General features: G+C 44.0%; 1 protein-coding gene across 4 annotated transcripts in view; it reads right to left on the bottom strand.

Moving 5' to 3' along the window:
* Positions 1-3,796: 3,796 nt before the first annotated feature.
* Mcee (methylmalonyl-CoA epimerase) overlaps positions 3,797-19,026 on the bottom strand; it is a 17,519-nt gene continuing 2,289 nt past the window's right edge. For 3 of the 4 annotated variants that reach the window (XM_004623235.2, XM_023709802.1, XM_023709803.1), the window contains exons 2-3: positions 16,265-16,602; positions 3,797-5,863 (exon numbers count right to left, since the gene is read on the bottom strand). In XM_004623235.2, coding sequence (XP_004623292.1) covers positions 5,711-5,863; positions 16,265-16,602 — 491 coding nt within the window. In that variant the 3' untranslated portion in view covers positions 3,797-5,710. The remainder of the gene's footprint in view (positions 5,864-16,264; positions 16,603-19,026) is intronic. The other variant, XM_023709806.1, reaches the window with a different exon arrangement.

Raw genomic sequence — 19,026 nt, 5'->3', positions numbered from 1 at the left:
GTGGATGGAGAGCTCAAGGTCAGCCTAGAAAACTTAGTGGGACCTTGTCTCAAAATAAAACATAAAAATAAAGATGTAGCTCACTGGTAGGGCATTGCTCTACGCTGTGTAAGGCCCTAGGTTCAATCCCCAGCATATATACACCAAACAAAACAAAATTTTAAAAAATCACACACTAAGACTATGAGTATATTTGACTTTTGAAGGAATAAAATTTGAATTAGACCTAGAGTTCATTCTCTGTACATAGTGAACATTAGCAAATATTCTCCAGCTGATAAATAGCAAAGAACTAGAGCTGGTCTCATTAAAATAACTTGACAGGCCTGTGGTCCGTACTCACACCTATGGGGCTGATGCCACACCAGTGTTGTATTCATAGGCCACCTAGGGCAGAGAAACCTACTGCTTTTCTCACTTCTACCTGAATGTGGTTATCTGACCAAAGAAGACAAATTCTTAATCTAGATCATTTCAGTACTGTTTTAACAGCTCTGAGAAATAAACTTAGAACTTTGGCAGAAATACAGGAGAAAATGTTCATTTTCTTCTCCCAGATGCCAAATGTAATTTTAACAGCTAGACCTTCCCTTCGCGAGCACGTCCTGGTTCTGTCTTTTTCTGGGCATGCTCAGCACATTGTTCTTGCTCCCACTCACTGTCCTCAAGAGCTCAGCGAGGAGCTGCAGGTTTAGAACAGCTCTGGAAGGAGAAGCGGGTCCAGACTCAGGCCACAAGGCAGTTTCCTTCCTGCCGGTAGAGGAGCTGGAAACAGCGCGGTCCAGGGAGATTGGGCAAAGTGGGTATCATTCAGAAACCCACTTTCCACATTTGTAAGGGGCAACCACGTTGGCACAGCTACAGACATGAGAAAGGACTTCCAGAAAGGCCTCTGAAAGTAGCAAGGACAATGGGATCAGTGTGTTCAGCACAACGTGTAAGTATTTTGAGGACTCATAACGGTGTATCTTTTATTGCAAACCAATTCTTAAGCACACCCATTTTTCTATCTTGCTTCACCTATCAGGTGATGGCTCCGTTCACTTACTTGACTGAATCACCTCACACTGCATACACACACAAAGCATCAATGTTTTTGTTTTTTAATTTTAGGACAGGGTCTACAGGGTCTTGCTGAGTAGATCAGACTCATGGTGATCCTCCCGTTTACAGCCTCCCAAGTGCTCGGGGCCAGCACTGCAGGCCCGGTGATCAAACCCCTGGCCCCTGTGCCTGCTTGCAGGCACTTTAATCTGCTGAGCTACTTGGCCAGCCCTTAGCATCAATGTTATATACTGTACATATCCATAATGTTCATTGGAAAATTAGAAATAGAAACACATACATAAAAAAGATAGGATGGTGTGCAAACTCAAAAGCGAAGAACTGAGACTGGGAAGAACCGGAAAGAACAATTATGGTACAACTACATGCAGCGTATGAATCATGTCATGGGAATATTAGAAAAAGAAGACACAGACAGAAGCAATACTAGAGGCATTAGTGATTGAATACTGCCTAGACTAGGGAAGGAAAATGCATGCCATTCAGGAACCCACAGGTCCAGGACGCCCCAAGAACACCAGGCACACAAAACCAAACCAAATCCCAAACATGACACCTACATATATGATACTCAAACTGCTGAAGATTAAAGAACAAAATATTGGAAATAAAAAAGGGGGGGAATATCTCTCCTATAAAGGATATGAAAGAATTAAATCCTCAAAACCCATAAAAACCCAAGAATGGAGTAAAATATTGAAAGTTTTGAGAGGCAAAAGCTTACCACACTATATCCTCTAAAGTCAGAGGCCTCAAAATCCTCAAGTTTTGCACATCTCAGAAGTATTTGCTGTGATTTAACTCTGGTGTCTCTCCGCAAACTTCATGTGTTTGATAGTGACTGCCTCAAACTCAACCACTACAAACTCACGGCTGACTTGATGCTAGCGGGGAAGGCCTGGTGTTTCTCTCTCTCAGCTCTTCCATTCCCTCCCTCCTTCCCTGCCTCCATCGCAGGCCGTCCAGAGGAGGCCCCTCCTCTGTGCCCTCTCTGCAAGGGAGCCTGCTCACCATGGATTTCCGTGAGTGTCAGGTGCTGTCTCAGTGACAAGGAACCAAGAACATACTTTCCTTCACTGCTAGCAATGATTTGAGGCTAGTGACCAGCCATGCTGGATATGTTAAAAGAGGTTCTTCAGGAAAATGGTAAAGGTCAGGAACTCAAAATACTAATAGCAAAGTGGTGTGCTACAGCATAGATCTCTAACATCTCCTCAAGGCCCGTGTTAAAGACCTGTTTTCTGGGTGGTGCTAATGAGAGGTGGTGGAGCCTTTGGAAGGTAAGGATTCTAGGTTGTTAGGGCAGGGGCGCCCCCAGTCCTTCCTCCCTTTCTCCCTGCGTCACAGGTGGGTCACTTGCTCTGCCCTGCACCCCACCATGGTGTGCTGCCTTGCCATTGACCCAATGGAACCTAGAAGTCTTCACAAAACCTCCTGCAGCAATGGGGGGGGGGGGATTCTCAGAGGTGGCTGGATCTGTGTGGCGTTGGGATCAAGGGTGTGTGGTTACTAAATCAGCCCAAGGATTGGTTCAGCCTAGTTCTGGCTGGGCGCAAGGATGTTGGTGTCACACAGGCCCTAGGGTAGGTGGCCTGTGTACAATGTAAGGGACCTGAAGAAGGCTCCAGTCTCTGGGCTGCCTGCCTGCTACGGACCGTTCTCCTCTGCAATGCCCTCTGCCGTGCCACCCTGCCTTGCAGCCAGCCGACCAGGGACTGAAACCTCTGACCTGTGAGCCAAATAAACCTTTCCTCCTTTTAGTTTGGGTGTTGGGTATTTTGTCTCAGCAACAAGAAAAGTAACAGGGGCTGGGGAGATAGCTCAGGAGAATAAGTGCTTGCCTGGCAAGCATAAGGGCCTGAGTTCAATCCCCGGTAAGGCGTGTTTCTCATTATTTGTTATAGTGGCAGAAAACTACTAAGTGTTTTTAATTATGGTAAGTGAAATAAAAGCAGTGACATAAGGACGGCGGGGTCAGATTATTTTGTTGCTTGAGGGCTCTGTACTACCTGTGAAGTGACTGAGCGTTAAAGTAAACTTGCGGCACAGAGCCAGAAAAGGGTGATCCGTGGGAATCTGGGAGGTGGAAGGTGCTGACCAAAGGGGCATGAACACGCAGGTGCCTAAGTTCGAAGGCCTAACTTAGCACACAGCCTAGTAACTGTTACATAATTAACAATGCATTATGTAAGTGACATCTGCTGAAAGCAGATCTTATCACCGTGCACACAGGAAGGGAACCAGGTGAGGTTAATTAGCTTCCTGCGGCAAAGATTTCACAATGTATGTGTCTTTGTTACTTTCCTGACAGTGCTGAGACAAAATACTCAATGCCTGAAGTTCCAAGGAAGAAAGGTTTATTCCGCTCCCAGTGTAAAGAGGTTTCAGTCCACAAGCAGCTGGTTCCAAGGCAGGCTGGGGTGGCAGAGGGGTGGCTGGTCACGGCATCGGAACACAGCGCAGGCAGCAGGAGGGGAGGGGATAAGCCTCTTCCTGTCCCTTACATTGTATGTCATAAATCTAAAACTCTTTTAGAAAACAAAGTTCATTCAAAGGGGGAAAAAAGCTCTACAGGGAAGAATCAATTAGACAAATAATTTATAAATAAAGTTTTATTAAAAACATAACCATTTTGAAAAACAGAAAAATGCAGTGACAAATAAGGCTAAGACAGTGATCAGTGTATTGTTTTGCTTTTAATGTTGAAATAATTCACATGAAGCCCTTAAGTATTACGGATATGCACTAATTACTGTTTTTATTTTTAGAGATGTTTTAGCAGAGTTTGACTTTAAAAATACCATGAATAAAACAACTTTTTGTTCAATAATAAATGTACTTTTTGGTACTGGGGATTAAATCTTTGCACCAAGCTATCTCCCCAGTCCTTTTTAATATTTTTTCATTTTGCTCTGGCTTTTGAGACAGGGTTCAGTAAGGCACTAAGCTGTCTAGGCTAGGCTCTAATTGTGTGCCTCTGGTCTTAGTCTCCCAATGTTGGGATTACAGACATGTGCCACCATGCTTGGTTTAGGCATTTTTTAAAATGTCAATTTTTTTGTTATTAGTATTATCCTATTTTTTCATGGTCATTGGGTTGTTGCTAATAGCACCCGCAACTGGTTTTTTTTTTTTTTTCCCCCGTACTGGGAATCAAACTTGGGACCTTGTCAGGCAGGCACGTAAGCCACTGACCTATATCCCTAGCCCCTACACAACTGTTTTCTCTGTTTGCCTCTGGTGAGAGAGCGAGTTCTCATACTCCTACGTTCCCACCGAGAAGTAGGAAAGGACACTTGCAGAAGCTTCTCACAAACCTTTCTTCAGGCTAATTATCTAGGTATGGGTTGCACTGCCTCAGTCTAGTCACTGGCAAGGGTGATGGAATTTAAGTCCAAATTCCAGGCTTTTCCTGAGTGGGAAAGGGATACGGACGGAGACCTAACCAAGTCAGAATTCCACATGGGAAGAGATGTCAGGAGGTTAACACCAATCTATCACATGTACCAGTTTGCATATATTTCTACTAAATCCCATTTTCATGAAAGCAGAACTGTATTATTTCATGAATTAAATTCATAAATTTAATTTTATTTATGCACTTTTTTAATTTTATAAAAATGGATGCCTTTGTAGTCAGCTTAATACGTTTTATTCCTTGAGAGCTTTTCCTTTGGTAACCACAAGTTTTGGAAGATTTTCCTGTTATCTGCTATTAATTTTTAGTCTATTCAGTTATGGTTACAGGGCATATTTTCTATTGCTTTACTTATACATGTGATTTATCACCTTGCTATTGGATTGGGGATTCTCACGGGGTTCTTGATGCCCTAAGCAAACAACAGGTGGAACAGCAGAAAGAGCAGCAAGGTCCAAGATGTACCTAAGAACTGAAAGGCTGCTCCTCCAGAGGGAGCAGCCAGGAAGCAAGCTGCGCCCCAAGAGCCTGGCACCAAGGGCTTGGAGCGTGATGGCTGGGGAGGGCTGTACGGTTGGCTGAGGCCTGGCTCCTCAGAGTGACTGAAGATTTTGACACTTTGTGGCCCATTTCCTAAAGGAACTGTCATGGAATACAAAGTCCATGGGGGCGAGGTGTGGCACAGCAGCATAGTCTCTTTATTCCCAATATATTTGAGAGTCTGAGGAAAAAATTTCAGCTCCTGAGCTCATCAGAGTGTCATATACCTTTTTAAAATTTATTCATATGGTGTTTTGCAAATATTTCCACTTCTTTCATGTGGTTCTTTCCCCAGCTGTACCACAGCCTTCTTGGCAGTGAGATACTATTGGTTTTGAGCATTCCTCCAGGGCCTCCTGAGGTGTTCACACACCTCAGTGACAATAACTCCACCAATTACATCAACTAAAACAAATAATCCTGGTATGTGTCCATCCCCAGATCCTACGCCAAGTTGTCCATAATACTTCCTATGCATCTAGCTCTAGCACCCCAGACTTTCATTTCTACAGAACCTGTGAACATGAGCTGTTCTCGAAGAGCAAGTATTTTGAGGTATTTTTGTATTTTTGTAATTTAATATTTCACTTCAAATTTTTAAGTGATGGAAGCAGTACTAAAATATATTATAATAGTGATCGGTAAGTGTTTTCCCAGTCAATTAATTTAGTTTCTTGCAAATCTAAGTCAGGCTTGCTCCAGTTCTACAAGGACTCCACCACAGTCTTTAGGATGAAGAAAAATCACGGGCTTCCCATGTGCTCCTGTCTTGGCTTCTTCAGTTAGAGTGCGGATCTTCTGTTTTTTCAAATCCATCACAGCTTCATTGATATTATCAACCTTGAGAAAAAGAAATTAATGAGAACACACATGAAATCTTAAAACTACCATATGACAGTATTTTAAGACTTAGCAGAAACCTTGAGAGGTTATACAATTGAGGTCCTCTGCCTCTGGATGGACAGGAACAGTCCGAGCACATAATAGCTAGCAGTGTGGCTTAGTATTAGAGTCCATGTGTACCATGTGCGAGAGAGACCCTGGGTTTCATCTCCAGCACTGCAAATTAACAAATAAAAATCATCACAAAATATAAGCTTATAGTCTTTAGAAATATAAAAGAAGTTACAAACTTCTTCCTAAGGGAACAAATGCAATGCTAAAGAATTTACACTACTCCTAAATGTTTCCCTTGTGACTTAAATTGTGTAGTCTATACTTCACCATAGTTTCTTCTGATAGTAAGACTGCTATCTGGCAGCTTGGGGTATATGCTCTATTCTGAAAAAGACGTGAAGAGCCCAGCTCCAGAACAAGTGGATGCGCTTGCTATTTGTAGTCCTACTTCTTTTTAAGCTTTTTGGTCTACCAAGGCCACATCCAGATGACCACGGTTCGTTCCATGCAGATCTGTACTACATACGAGAAACTCTCCAGGCACGATGCTAGGACATTACCGAGCTCCACCTGTTTGAGTCCTCTCTGAGGGACCATCACTGTGTGCTGCCTAACGTCCAAGGCCAGAAGGTCACTGGTTCGCATCTTCAGGTTGGGAGTAAACTGCTCTCTGTCACAAAATCGCAGCTAGAATTAGAATTCTAAATCAGCAGGGTTCTCAGCAGTTAAAAAAAACTGCACATCATTCTATAATCAGTGTGTCTTTTCTCTCTGATAGCTCTTAGCATTTTCTTCACCTCTGGGTTTCAGTTTGCTGCTTGCTGTGCTTGGATCTCATTTCACTGCATCCACTCTGCTTGTGACCACGGAGCTGATGAGCTTTCTGAATCTGTGGGCCAATGTCTTCCGTCGACTACTAACATCCTTGCTGACTTTTCCCATTATTGCTGCTGTTCTATTTTCCTTCTCCTCCCTTCTTGGGACTCCCTGCTCTGCCAGAAGCTTTCACCAAGTCCTTCACCCCTCATCTCTGCTCTGCTTTCTTTCCTTCCATGTTTCTCCTTCGTGTATGTTTTTTGCCTCTTGACTTTGGTCTTCTGACCTCTAGTCCTATGAGATAAATGCTTCTTGCTTTAAGCCACCAAGTTCACAGTAATCCTATACACATACAGTTCCTTGTTCTTAGCTCAGAAGGCCCAGAACCAATGACACCTCAGTAGCAATAAGCAACCTAGAGCTCCGATTTTGGTTTCTAGTACATTCTCCAGTAACAGGAACCAGAGCTTCCTAGAGAAATGAATGGTTCTACAGCTAGGGCATGGATTTTGAGCTTGAAATACCCTGCAGCTTGAGAAAATAAGGAAATGTTTTAACAAGAGAGACAGATAGGGATATGTCAAAGGACCTAGATGCCCACCTAAAAGAGCTCCATGTGGCCAAAGCTGGAACAAGGTGAGGAACACAGTGTAATAAATAGCCACAGTGCATGCTAATATAATTCTCCACCTGCCCTGCATGCATTATATAATGACTTCCTTCCAGAAAGTATATCACAGAGGAGAAAAAACCAAAGGGTAACAAAGGTGAAACCTGACAATATTTCCTCAGCTAGGGATCACAGTTAATACCAGCAATGTTGTCATGTTAGTATTGTGTGTCCCTGACATGATGTGCTGAGAAGGGTATTTTACCTACGTGGCATCCTCCCCAGATCAATAGCATCAATAGCCTCAGTCTAATGAGAACATCAGAATCATCTCAACCGAGGGATAGCTTACAAAACAAATGACCAGAAATCTTCAGATCATTAAACACAAATAGGAAGAAGAGCCCAGGAGTCATTAATACTCAAATGTGATAAGGAAACTTAGATAGCATCTTGCAACAGAAAAAGAACACTGGATAAAGGCCAAGGGAACCTGAAACATAGACCATTCCTAATAAAAATGGACTGACATTGGTTCATGGTGACAAATATACTGTTAAGATGCTAACTTTTTTTAAAAAAGAGTCTGTAGAAATTAATCACTATTTGTAATGAATGGGCCTTATTAGAATCCTGATTAGAACAAGTCAAATATAAAAAGATATTTGTAACTTAATCTTGTAAGTTTGACTTACAGACTATATATAGATGATGCCTCTAAAGATTTATCTTTAATTTTGATGGATATGATGTCACTGTGGTTATTTGTTTCTCAGAGACATGGTAAATAAAGGTAAAATGGCAAGTTGCAAATTACATTAAAATGATTTAACAAAGGAAAAGGGCAAATAAAGTAGCAGTGGTAGGATTCTGAAAATGAATCTGGGTGACTGAGTCTGAGAGTTCATTACATTTTCTGCTTTTTGCATTTCTGAAACCTTCCCCAAAATAATGGTTCTTTTATAGTGCCATTTTCAGAACTTCTACTCTACCCATGATATGAATATTTTAATTTACATAGCATTCTATCCAAGTACAAATATCTGCAATTCTGATGCTCTATTAGTATAGTACATACTTTTTCAATATCCCTTCAGCCAAAAAATACTTCTAAGCCAAGAAACACTTCTTTCATAAGTTAGGTTTACTTTTACAAGCACTGAATTGACACTGCACTAGCATGCATTTCGATTACTGTTTCTATCTTGTACATGATTAAACCTTCTGCTAGTGTTACTAAAAAATTTACAATTCTCTAAGAGTGCTCCGAGTGTTTTGTTTGGCAGCAGTAAAAAGAATGGAATAAAAATCTCATTTTCTGAATTGAATGTATATACAATAGTTACAAGAAATGCCAAGCAATTTGATTTTGGAAATTAAGTTTGTTCTTCTCATAATAAAAAAAAGTCAATAATAATTCATCTTAAAAATGGACTCTGATGGTCTTTTAATAGTGCTTTTACAGTATTTCAAACAATAACAGGTGTGTATTAGCTAGCTCTGTAAGGCTTTGAGTCTCATTAGTGAAAATTTGGCCTATCTGATTTTCACTCCCACTTCTTATCAGCTTTTGAGGTGTGGGTGTGTGTTTGGGAGTGTATGTAGATTCTCCCATCCCTGTAAACTAAGAGAGATAGGAATCCAAATAAAACATCCCTGGGTGTCACAGTCAAAACCCACAGTCCTCTGGCTCATCTTACACCTTCTTTCGTGCTCAGTTGCCCTTTCTGAAAACAGCAATGCAATTTTGCTTGTTGGCAGGGAAGCTGTTGGGTAAACATCATCTTTTATCCTTAAGGCCTAGAGTTCTTAGTTTTATAAACAACTAAAATTTTATGAGCAAGTAATAATGTGCCACTTTTAATAGTACATGACAGTTTGGTTTAAGAAACACAGGCTTCTTTATTTCACATAAAATTATACTGGTGTTAATTGACGCCAATAGTGAATGAATTCAATCTTCAATTGACTTAAATCTATGGAAGTTAAACTAAGAAGTCTGCACTGAATATTTATGCTTCAATCATCTCTTCCCCTAAAGCAACAATCTAAGTGAATGACACAAACCTCACACTGGCTTTTCTTTGCACAGGGTTCAGAGGCTTCCTGAGCACTCTCGGGAATTATTTCAGACAGTGCACAACACCTAAGCTCTCATATCTGCTATGTCGCCTGGGAGTGGCTATGTTTTTTCCAGCTGGTGGTTTCCACAAAAATGTTCAGCTGGGGCCAGGAGATGGCTCAGTGGAATAAGCGCTGCCCTGGCAAGCACAAGGGTCTGAGTTCAATCCCCGGTTCCACCAAAAGAAAAAAGAAAATGTTCAGTTGATAGTAAGACACTAAATACATAAATGGTAAGGGGCTAAAACCCCAAAGCAACCAACCCAAACTGATTTATTGAATGGATAAGTGCTATGGTGTGGCTCTCAAGTGTCCTTCAAAGCCCATGTGTCACAGGTTTGGTCCCAGTCCATGGTGCTGGTGAGAAGCGGCAGAACTTAGTGGGAAGAAGTGAGGTCATGTAGGGAGTGACCTTGAAAGGGGCTACTGGGACCCCATCCTCTCTCTCCCCCTCCTTCCCTTCTTCTCCCTGCCTCCCTCCCTCCCCCTCTCTTTCTCCTTCCTGGTGGCCAGGAGGTTAGCAGCCTCTTCCGCCATGTCCTCCCACCATATCTGAACCACCACAGGCTGAAAGCAACAGTGCCAAGCAACCATGGGCTGGAACCTCTGAAGCTGTGAGCCGAGAGAGACTTTTCCTCCATATAAGTGGACTGTCTCAGGTGCGCTATCATGGTGATGGGAAGCTAACACTGCAGGACGCTTAATCCAAGAAGATGTCTCCTTTTCCTCTTCTACTATTTCCTCCTCTTCCTTTTTGCTCCTCCCTCCTTCCCTCCCTTTCTGTAATAAAGCACCATTTTTAAAGTTTTAAAAAATCATTTATTCATTTGACACAGGGTCTCCCTACACAGCTCAGACTGCTAGCAATTCTGTCTCAGCCTCCCCAGCATGCGACACCACACTCGGTTTCAGGAGTCTGCACGGTGTATCTGGGGTTCCAGGGCTGGCATTAGATGTGGTACTGGGGATCGGGGATCAAAACCTGGTCATTGTGCTTCCAGGAAGATCTTCGATTGCCAAGCTATCTCCCCAGTCCCTAAAACACCCTTTCTCTTATAAAATGTTAGTATTAGGTGGTAAGTTTAAAACCTTATCAAGTTCCCCACATTTTTGTTTTGCTGTGTTCTCTTTATCATTCTATGAAATCCCTACAACTAAGAACAGGTGGTCACTAGCAGAGAAATTCTCTAGTGGTTTCCTAAAGCCAACATGAAAATGGACTCGTTGTTGTTTCTGAGACAGTGTCTTGCTTTCCTGCCCAAGCCAGCAGGGAACTCCTGGGCTCACAGCTCATATGACCCTCCTCAGCTTTCTAAGGACCTGGGACTCAATAGGTGTGTGACACCAGTTAGCTGGAATGGAGTATTTTTAAAGGAGGAGTAGTCTCATTCCCTCATTCACTGTCTCTCTGCCCCTCCTACCATCTTGCTCACGGATGTCCTGCCTCAGCCTTCCAGAGTTAGGGAGTTAGGCCACTGGAGATGTGCCAAATAGTTGGGGTTACAGATGGGTCCACTGGGCCTGGAAATTCTCTCTCTTTATGATTAAAGAACTATCTCTAGCAAGCAGGAAGTAAGACCCCCAACACTCTGGGCTGTTTCCTCCTCCACCCTCCTGTGGCTGCTACTCCTCCCACCTGAACCCTCCTGGCACAGAGGCCTCCCTACCCCTCTACACCATGAACTCGTGGTACCACAGGCCCCTCCACTTGTGTGGGCCCCAACACTCGTAGACAAGTGGCCCAGTGTCTCCTCACCCTGTCCACCTCGGACTTCCTCACGCCTCCCTCCCTGCATGGTGCTGGCTGGCTCAAATGCTGGCCCCCACAGTTGGCGCCCCAGGGAGCACTTGGGCTTCCACTCCCCACTTCAGTCATCATCCCCCCCACACTGATGCCCTCCTCACAGGACCACAGACCGAGTGGAGTGTGATGCCTCCTTCCCGCTAAGGTTCTTCCACTGCACACTGCCTTGGCTTCATCCTCTTGCCCTCAGACTGTGCAGGCTTCACCTCGGGCACTGAGCCACATCTTAGTCTGTTTGGGTAGGGCTGGCCTGAATCAAAAGACATCTGTCTATGCATCACATTTCCGGGGCTGGGACATCTAAGATCCAACATGGCAAATATGGCAGCTACTGGCAGCTAGTTTCTCACAGACAGTGCCTCCTGCATCCCATAGGGGAAAGGGTTGGCTGGCTCGGGGGTCTTTTATATGGGTACCAACTCCACCCCCTTAGCCTAGTCACTTCCTAAAGGAGTCCAGTGGGAATTGGGGGCCAGAGGCTCTGGGCTGATGCCTCATTACGCTGACACCCCAGGCCCGGCTGCCCCCTGTGGCACATGCCCCTGTCCTCCCTGATCAGATTCTGGCACCTTCGCTGGGCCTCTCCACATGTGGCATCTGACCTGGCCTCTGGCTCTCCTGCAGCAGGAAGCTCTTGCCCACTGATGGCCTTCTCGCGCTCTAGGCCCCAAGGGTGTGTGCTGCCTCTCTGCCATTACGGTCAGCTACTTCGCTTTCCCCTAAAGTCTTTGGGCAGAGAGGGGGCCACAACTGCTTTCATACCACTTTTTTTTTGCTTTGGCACCTAGAACGCAGTACTTGGCAGAACTGGCAGGTACAATGAGCTCTGCTCTTTCACAGTGACTTACGCTTACCCGTTTATGTCTTACAGGCTGTGCTTTACCATCTCACTGATCCTCTATGGAAAATTCAGAGCATGTGTAGACAAGCCAGGCCGGTGAGCAAGCCCAGCAGGACAGGGCCTTTGTACTGTGTTCACCCAGTCACTCCTAGCACTTGCTACAGTGAATGTGGGCAATTCTAAAAATATTTAACAACCAGAAAAATGCAAAGGTGAAGTAGAAGGGGCTTTACTTGGAGTACAGTCTAAGAGAACCTGCTAAGCCTAGTGGGGTGGTGGTGGTGTGGCTGAGGGTCCCAGGGAAGGCTGCTTCTCAAAAGGGGACATCACTCAGGAGTAACAGCTGTAATGGACCAGTGTGGACACATTTAAGTGTTGCTGCAACCTCGCTACAAAGGTGTTTAATACATAAATATCTCTTAAGTGGCCCTTAAGGTTTCATGGAGAGGTACTCTGCTAGCTGATGCTAACCAACAGCAGAAGCGGACACCCACAGCAGAAGGAGGAGGGCACATTTGGGCTCAGTTAGCAGAGGTTCCAATCTAAGGCAGGTGGCACAGCAGAGGACCATCACAGAGGAGAAACAGTTTGTGGTGAGGCAGATAGGAAAGAGGGAGGGATGAGGGAGGGTGGAGGGAGACACCCTCCCAGGCCTGGCCCCAAGGACCAAGCTCTTCTGAGGCTCCACGCCCAGTACCACATCAGCTGTAAACCCATCAGTAGACTAATCCACCCGTGAGTATCAGATACCTGGCCGAATCACTGCCGCAGAGCCCCCCAGGGAGCACATGAGGCTTTTGGAGGACATCTACTTTTTCTTTTTTAGTTTTTTGAGACAAGGTCTTGCTCTGTAGTCCAGGCTGGCCTTGAACTCACTATGTCACTTAGGCTGCCACAAACTCACAGCGATCCTCCTGTCTCAGCCTCCTGAGTGCTAGAATCACAGGTGTACGCCACTGCGCCCAGCTCAGGGACACTATCTAGATATAAACAATAATAATCATCAAGAGAAGAAAAACTAAACCCAATGACCCAGTAAAGTTTATACTTCACCCAGCGCAAGGCAAAAACACAAGTATAAGACACCCAAACCTCATAGGAGAAAGTGAAAAGCATCAAAACTGAAGAGAAAAAGTCAAGAATTAATGGAATTGAAGTATGTATGAGAAAAGGGGTATTTGTCAAAAGTTTCTGTTGAGTCGTTTGGAAGCCTTGGAGCACGCCCATGACAGACATATTGCAAAATCAAAAGCTTTACATGCAGTCCTGTGAGAAAGAACCTTGTGATGTTATTTTTTATAATACTATAAAACGGATGGCATTAAGAGATAAATGGCAATAAACCCTAAAGCTACAGAAGAATTGTGAGCACTTTGAGAAGATAGACTTCTCAATGCTGTCAATGTCCAAAACATGAGAAAAAGCTGAAGAAACCTTTCGTGCGTGTGCTGCTGCTCATCAGCCACCAATCACTGCAAGTCTCCTTAGAGTTACGGAGGCCAGCGGGGTTGTCCTTATGTGGTTAATTATTCGGGGTCCCATCTTTGGCAGTTTGAACACCAAGTGGGTCTAGAGCTTTGCGAATCCTCGCCCACTTCCTATCTGCTCAGCGCACGTTAGTGCATTGATGGCTGCCGCCCCGTAAAAGGCCGCAGATCCCTGCTGCTCATCCCTGCAGTAGGCAGGCTGTGGGGACCCTGCCTCACGTTGGGCGGCCTTGAGCTAGCCATGACGGACGACAAAGGTAGAAGCGTCACTTCAGGACCCTGAGCCGAGAGCAGAAGACGCTGTGTCACCCTGCTTGGTTTTGCTGGGACAATCACTCTGGTAAAGCCAGCTGCCCAGCGAGGAGCCCAGCAACCCGCCAGCCTTAGCGTGTGGAGGTGAACAGGGTGCCTGTGTACGCCCAGATTGGGTCCAGCTGTGAGTCAGCACAGACTGCCAGTCATGTGAGTAAGTACTTAGGATACCCAGGCCAGGTGGCCATCACCACTGATACCTGTCCCCATATGAGATGCCAAGCAACAGCCCTCCTGAACTTCCTGATCCAGAAAATCCTGAACAAACAGAATGCTTTGATGATCAACACCAATCTATTACACGGCAACAGTAAGCAGAGCAAAGATGAGACAGGCACTTTGTTTTGCTTTCTTTTTTGCAGTACCAGGTACTGAACTCGGGGCCTTGCACTTGCCAGGCAGGCACTTACGCCACTGAGCTATATCCCCAGGCCCTCGAGAGGTACTTTCCGACTGGCTCTGTCACTTTCTGAACTTTGGAAGACAATTCCAGACCCAAGCTGTATTAGCCAGAACAGATAGTAAGGTCATACTCAGAACCTATGAAGCTTAGGATTTCAACAGGACTCTTCAACAAATATGTATTTTCTGTTCAAGGAAAGGCAAGAAATTCTTCTCTACTGGTAGGATCGGGGAAATAAGCCTCCTCTATCTTGTGACACCACTGTCTCGAAAACTGCTACCACAGAGGAGAAAGGATGATAATTCTCAAGGATTACCCCCTTATAGCATCTTTCCAATCAAAAAGACTGCCACGCTATTCTGGCAACACTAGCACAACTGCCTTAGATTACCAACGCTAAGTACGGTGGCCCATGCCTATAGCTGCAGCTAACTGGTAGACCGCGAGATGTCGGGCTGGGGAGATAGCACAGCCATCCAAGCACCTGCCTGGCAGGGCGAGGGCCTCAGTTGGATCCCTGGAACGGAAACCAGGTGTGGTGGCACACGCCTATGATCTCAGTGCCAAGGAGGCTGAGAAATGAGGCTCACTATGTAGCGAGACCTTGTATCAACACGAAAATAAAATAAATTTTAAAAAATTAAAAAATAAAAGTTAAAAAAAACCTTAGTCTAGGCAACTTATTGAAACTGTCTCAAAAATCAAACAAACAGAGATGCGGGCACAGAACAGTGGTGCACACTCAGGCAGTATGCATGAGGTGTGTCTCCCACTGTTCCTGTGAGCTACAGGGATCCCAAGGTTTTAGCAGGGCACACAGCTGCCTAGCCGTAGACCACATTCCCCACCCTCCTTGTAGCCCTGTGTGCCATGTGACTACAAGGCTAGTGGGAGGTGAACGGAAGTGATGCACACAGTGTCTAGAATCATCTTAACAGTGTTTGCTTTGTGTTCTCTCTGCTGGCAAATAGGAAGGTCTGGGATAACTCCACAAACTGCAAAGGGGCAGAAGTGCCCCCTCAGCAGGATTCACTCACTTTTAGACTGAAAACAGGGACATAAAAATCACTTTTTTGGTATTGTGTGCTCTCTTTCTTCTTTCCTCCTTCTCTTTTTTTCCTCCCTCCTCTCTCTCTCTGTGTCTCTTCTCTCTCTGTCTCTCTCTGTCTCTCTCTCTCTCATTTGTGGTCCTGCACCCACCACTGATCAATGTTACCAGCTCTTGTACCATTTAAAAAAAAATTAGCATTTATTGGTAATTTTCAAAATATAGAGCTATAAATAGAAACCACCTTTAACAAAATTTTCAGCAAGAACGAATCCCTTTTAGCTGTTTGTGGAGGCTGCGGAAGATGACAGATGGTATCAGACTGAAGTAGCGACTACTTCCCAGACTTCCCCTAGACCCACCTTCATTTCATACTCATGTATTTTCATTTCCCTCTTTTGATCTCTGCTTTTGAATTTGCTGTTACTTCACTGAACTCCTACTTGACTGAACTTCTAACCACACAGCCTGCCTCCTTTGAAGGCCTGGACTCTCTTGATGTAGAACCCGGACAGTACAGCATGGGAGAGAACGGATTCAAAGGCAGATGGTCCTGCGCCTCTTCCTGGGGGACTTCCAGGGGTCTACTGATGAAACCTGTAGCCCAAAGTAGCCTCCTAAGACTCAAATAAAAGGTAAATACTAGAGCTTGTGTAGTTCTCTGGCCCGATGTCTCATAGCTCCTCCACCTTAACTTTTATCTTTTTATTATTTAGTTATTTATTTGGTTGAGACAGGGTCTCATTATGTAGTGCAGGCTGGCCTTGAACTCACTTCGAGTAGGACTATTATTCCCTTTAAAGAACTTACTGTAAGTTTCTGATGACAGTGATCACGTGTATATGATCTTATAGAATAAAAGGAGAGACTGATAGCACCAAGCACTAAAATCACACAAGTACCTCAATGCAGATGTGATGCATTCCTCCAGCCTCGTTTTTCTTCAGAAAACCTGCAATTGGACTGTTGCTCCCCAGCGGATGAAGCAGCTCCACCTTGGTGTTTTCCAGGCTGACAAAAACAACAGAGACTCCGTGTTCTGGAAGAGGGACCACTTCACTTACCTGGGCCCCCAGAACATTTTTATAAAATGCTGTGGCCTTCTCCAAGTCCGGCACTGCTACGGCCACATGGTTGAGTCGACCCAGGTTCCATACAGGACCTGCCATTGGGTGCCGGGCCTGGGACATGGAAACAGCTCTCACTGTGCCAAGAGGTACGTGGAGTCTGGAAAAGAGCCCTGAAAAATTGAACGGCTGTTAACATCCTTCTGATAATTAATGTCCTTCTAAATTGAATTTTTAAAACTAAGCAAATAATTCACATTAAATTACATAATGCATATTTTTAATTATTGAAGTTAAATCAGGAAGATCTGTGGTGACCATGAGCCTCGCATGAGGATGTGGTGATGATGAATTCTATGAATGCTAACAAGTAACAGGAGTCACTGGTCAGGCTGATGCTATCTTCCTCTGTTTCTGCATCTCCACAGAAAGTATTTATAAGGGGCCGGAGAGATTTGCGCTTGCCTGGCAAGCGCAAGGGCCTGAGTTCAATCCCTGGTTCTGCCAAAAAAAAGTGTTTATATTTAAAAAACACTGCAGCTGGGTACGGTGGTTCATACTTGTAATCTCAGCACCAGGACAGCTGAGGCAGGAGGACTTCCAGTTTCAGGCCAGCCTGGGATGTACAGTCAGTTCAAGGCCAGCTTGAACTACACAATACAACTCTATCTCAAAACCATTATATGCCTCCAAAGACTCTCCACCACCAAAAAAAAAAAAAAAAAAATCTACTATAGGCAAATAGGATCCAGGTGCTTCTGGGTAACATGCACATTAGGAAGCTGGTATGTCAAATACTGAGCTTAGGCATTTCTACATTCTCCTTGCCAGAGTTATCTCTATAGGAGATGGGGCAACAGGATCTTTGGACAGGCATCTTGTTCCCAGCACATGGAACATACAGAAATTTCAAAAGAACAGATTACAGGATGTTCCAGTGAAAGCAAAGTTTTATATCCTATGCCAATTTGCTTTAGGAGTATTTCAGTAGCTCGGGCTCTGAAAGGGCAGTCCAAACGATTCATGCTATTGGAAGCCTCACTGAAGACTTCATTTAAAACTTACTTTATACTTGGGTTTTCTAGAAGAAAAGGGTCCTTTTCCTTTTATAGGAAACAACCAAACAACTCCTGTGTATATTAGAAAGATGGAAAGACAACAGTAAAAATTTAGGATTTTGAAGTTTATGCTCAAACACAGTAAGGGTAATTACTATTTAAAGAAATCAGATATTAACTTTGAATATAAAGTGTCATAGAGTTGTAACTCTAACAAGTTTTAACCTTTTTACATTTCAACAGCTTTAAAGAGATTTACATATACTATAAAGTTCACCCACTTGAGGTATATACAATACAGTAGATCTTAAAAGGAAGTTGTGTAACTTTTCAAATATTTAATACAGGGTGTCACTACACAGTTCAGATTGGTAGTCATCCTCCTGTCTCAGCCTCCCCAGCTCTGAGATTATAAGTGTGTGCCATCACGCCTGGTTTCTGCCCAGGGTTCCGAGGGGCATGGCATGAGGTACTGGGGATTGAACTCAGGTCCTTGGATTTCCCAGGTAGGCACTTAGACCACTGAACTATCTCCACAGCCCAAAGTTGTGCAATTTTTACATGATACATATTTTCACCTAAGAGGCTATGTATCTTAAGGCTAGAGATACAAGCTTTGGTACTTGACTGCTCTGGTTTAAGACTTGATTTTATCATTAGTGGTATTACTTAAGCCTATTACTCAAACTCTTTTGTCATCGTTTCTACCTACATTAAAAAAAATCATTTCCTAGGAGAATCATGAGGTTAAATGACATTCCTGAAATCCCAGCTGCTCAGGAGGCTGAGGAAAGGCCAGCAAGGACAATTTAGTAAGATCCTTTCTCAAAAATAAAATAAAAAAGGTTAGGGATACAGCTCAGTCAAAAGGCACTTGCTTAGCATGTACAAGGCCCTGGGTTCAATTCCCAGTAGGTATTGCAAAAAATCACTCAAGGCTGCTTGTATTTGGGGAGGCCTGTGCATGCAATTCTTTGGGATATACTACTTCAGGCTCCAGCCCATAGTTTAGTGCTTTTTACACAGGGATGCCACTGAGTTCCTTCCACACCAGACAACAACGGCATGGTCTCTGACTTCAGGGCATTGTTGATAGTGTTTAAATATTCAGTCATTACTGACCTTTTGGAGTTTTACTGCAGGAAGGTCTTAAACACATAATATGCTGTTTGCTTTCTGAAACAGGTATACAGATGTACAATTTTCCAAAAGTTAGTTGCTTGTGATAATCTTCCAATTTGCCTACACTGCTTGACTACTGATTTGTAACTTGGAAACTTACAGCACCACACAGAAATGGAAACATACAGCAAGTCTTCCTTTCAAGCACCTGTCAACTATTATATCTAGTGCTGGTATGCTCCCAGCAATCTCTGGAAATTCTCCATGTTTAGCCATCCACTGAGACTGATCATCCACGGAGGACAGGATCCACTGGGGTTAAGCTACTCGATTTTATGTCACCTACTGCAGGCCTAATGGTTTATGTTACTGTTCCGGTTATGTCTCAGTGTACTTTTAATTTTCTTTTTTTCTTTT

This window comes from Octodon degus, unplaced genomic scaffold (genome assembly GCF_000260255.1).
Source record: "Octodon degus isolate 3935 unplaced genomic scaffold, OctDeg1.0 scaffold00002, whole genome shotgun sequence".
Taxonomy (NCBI): domain Eukaryota; kingdom Metazoa; phylum Chordata; class Mammalia; order Rodentia; family Octodontidae; genus Octodon; species Octodon degus.
The sequence above is the reverse complement of the archived record's forward strand: the minus strand, read 5'-3'. Positions and strand labels throughout refer to the sequence as shown.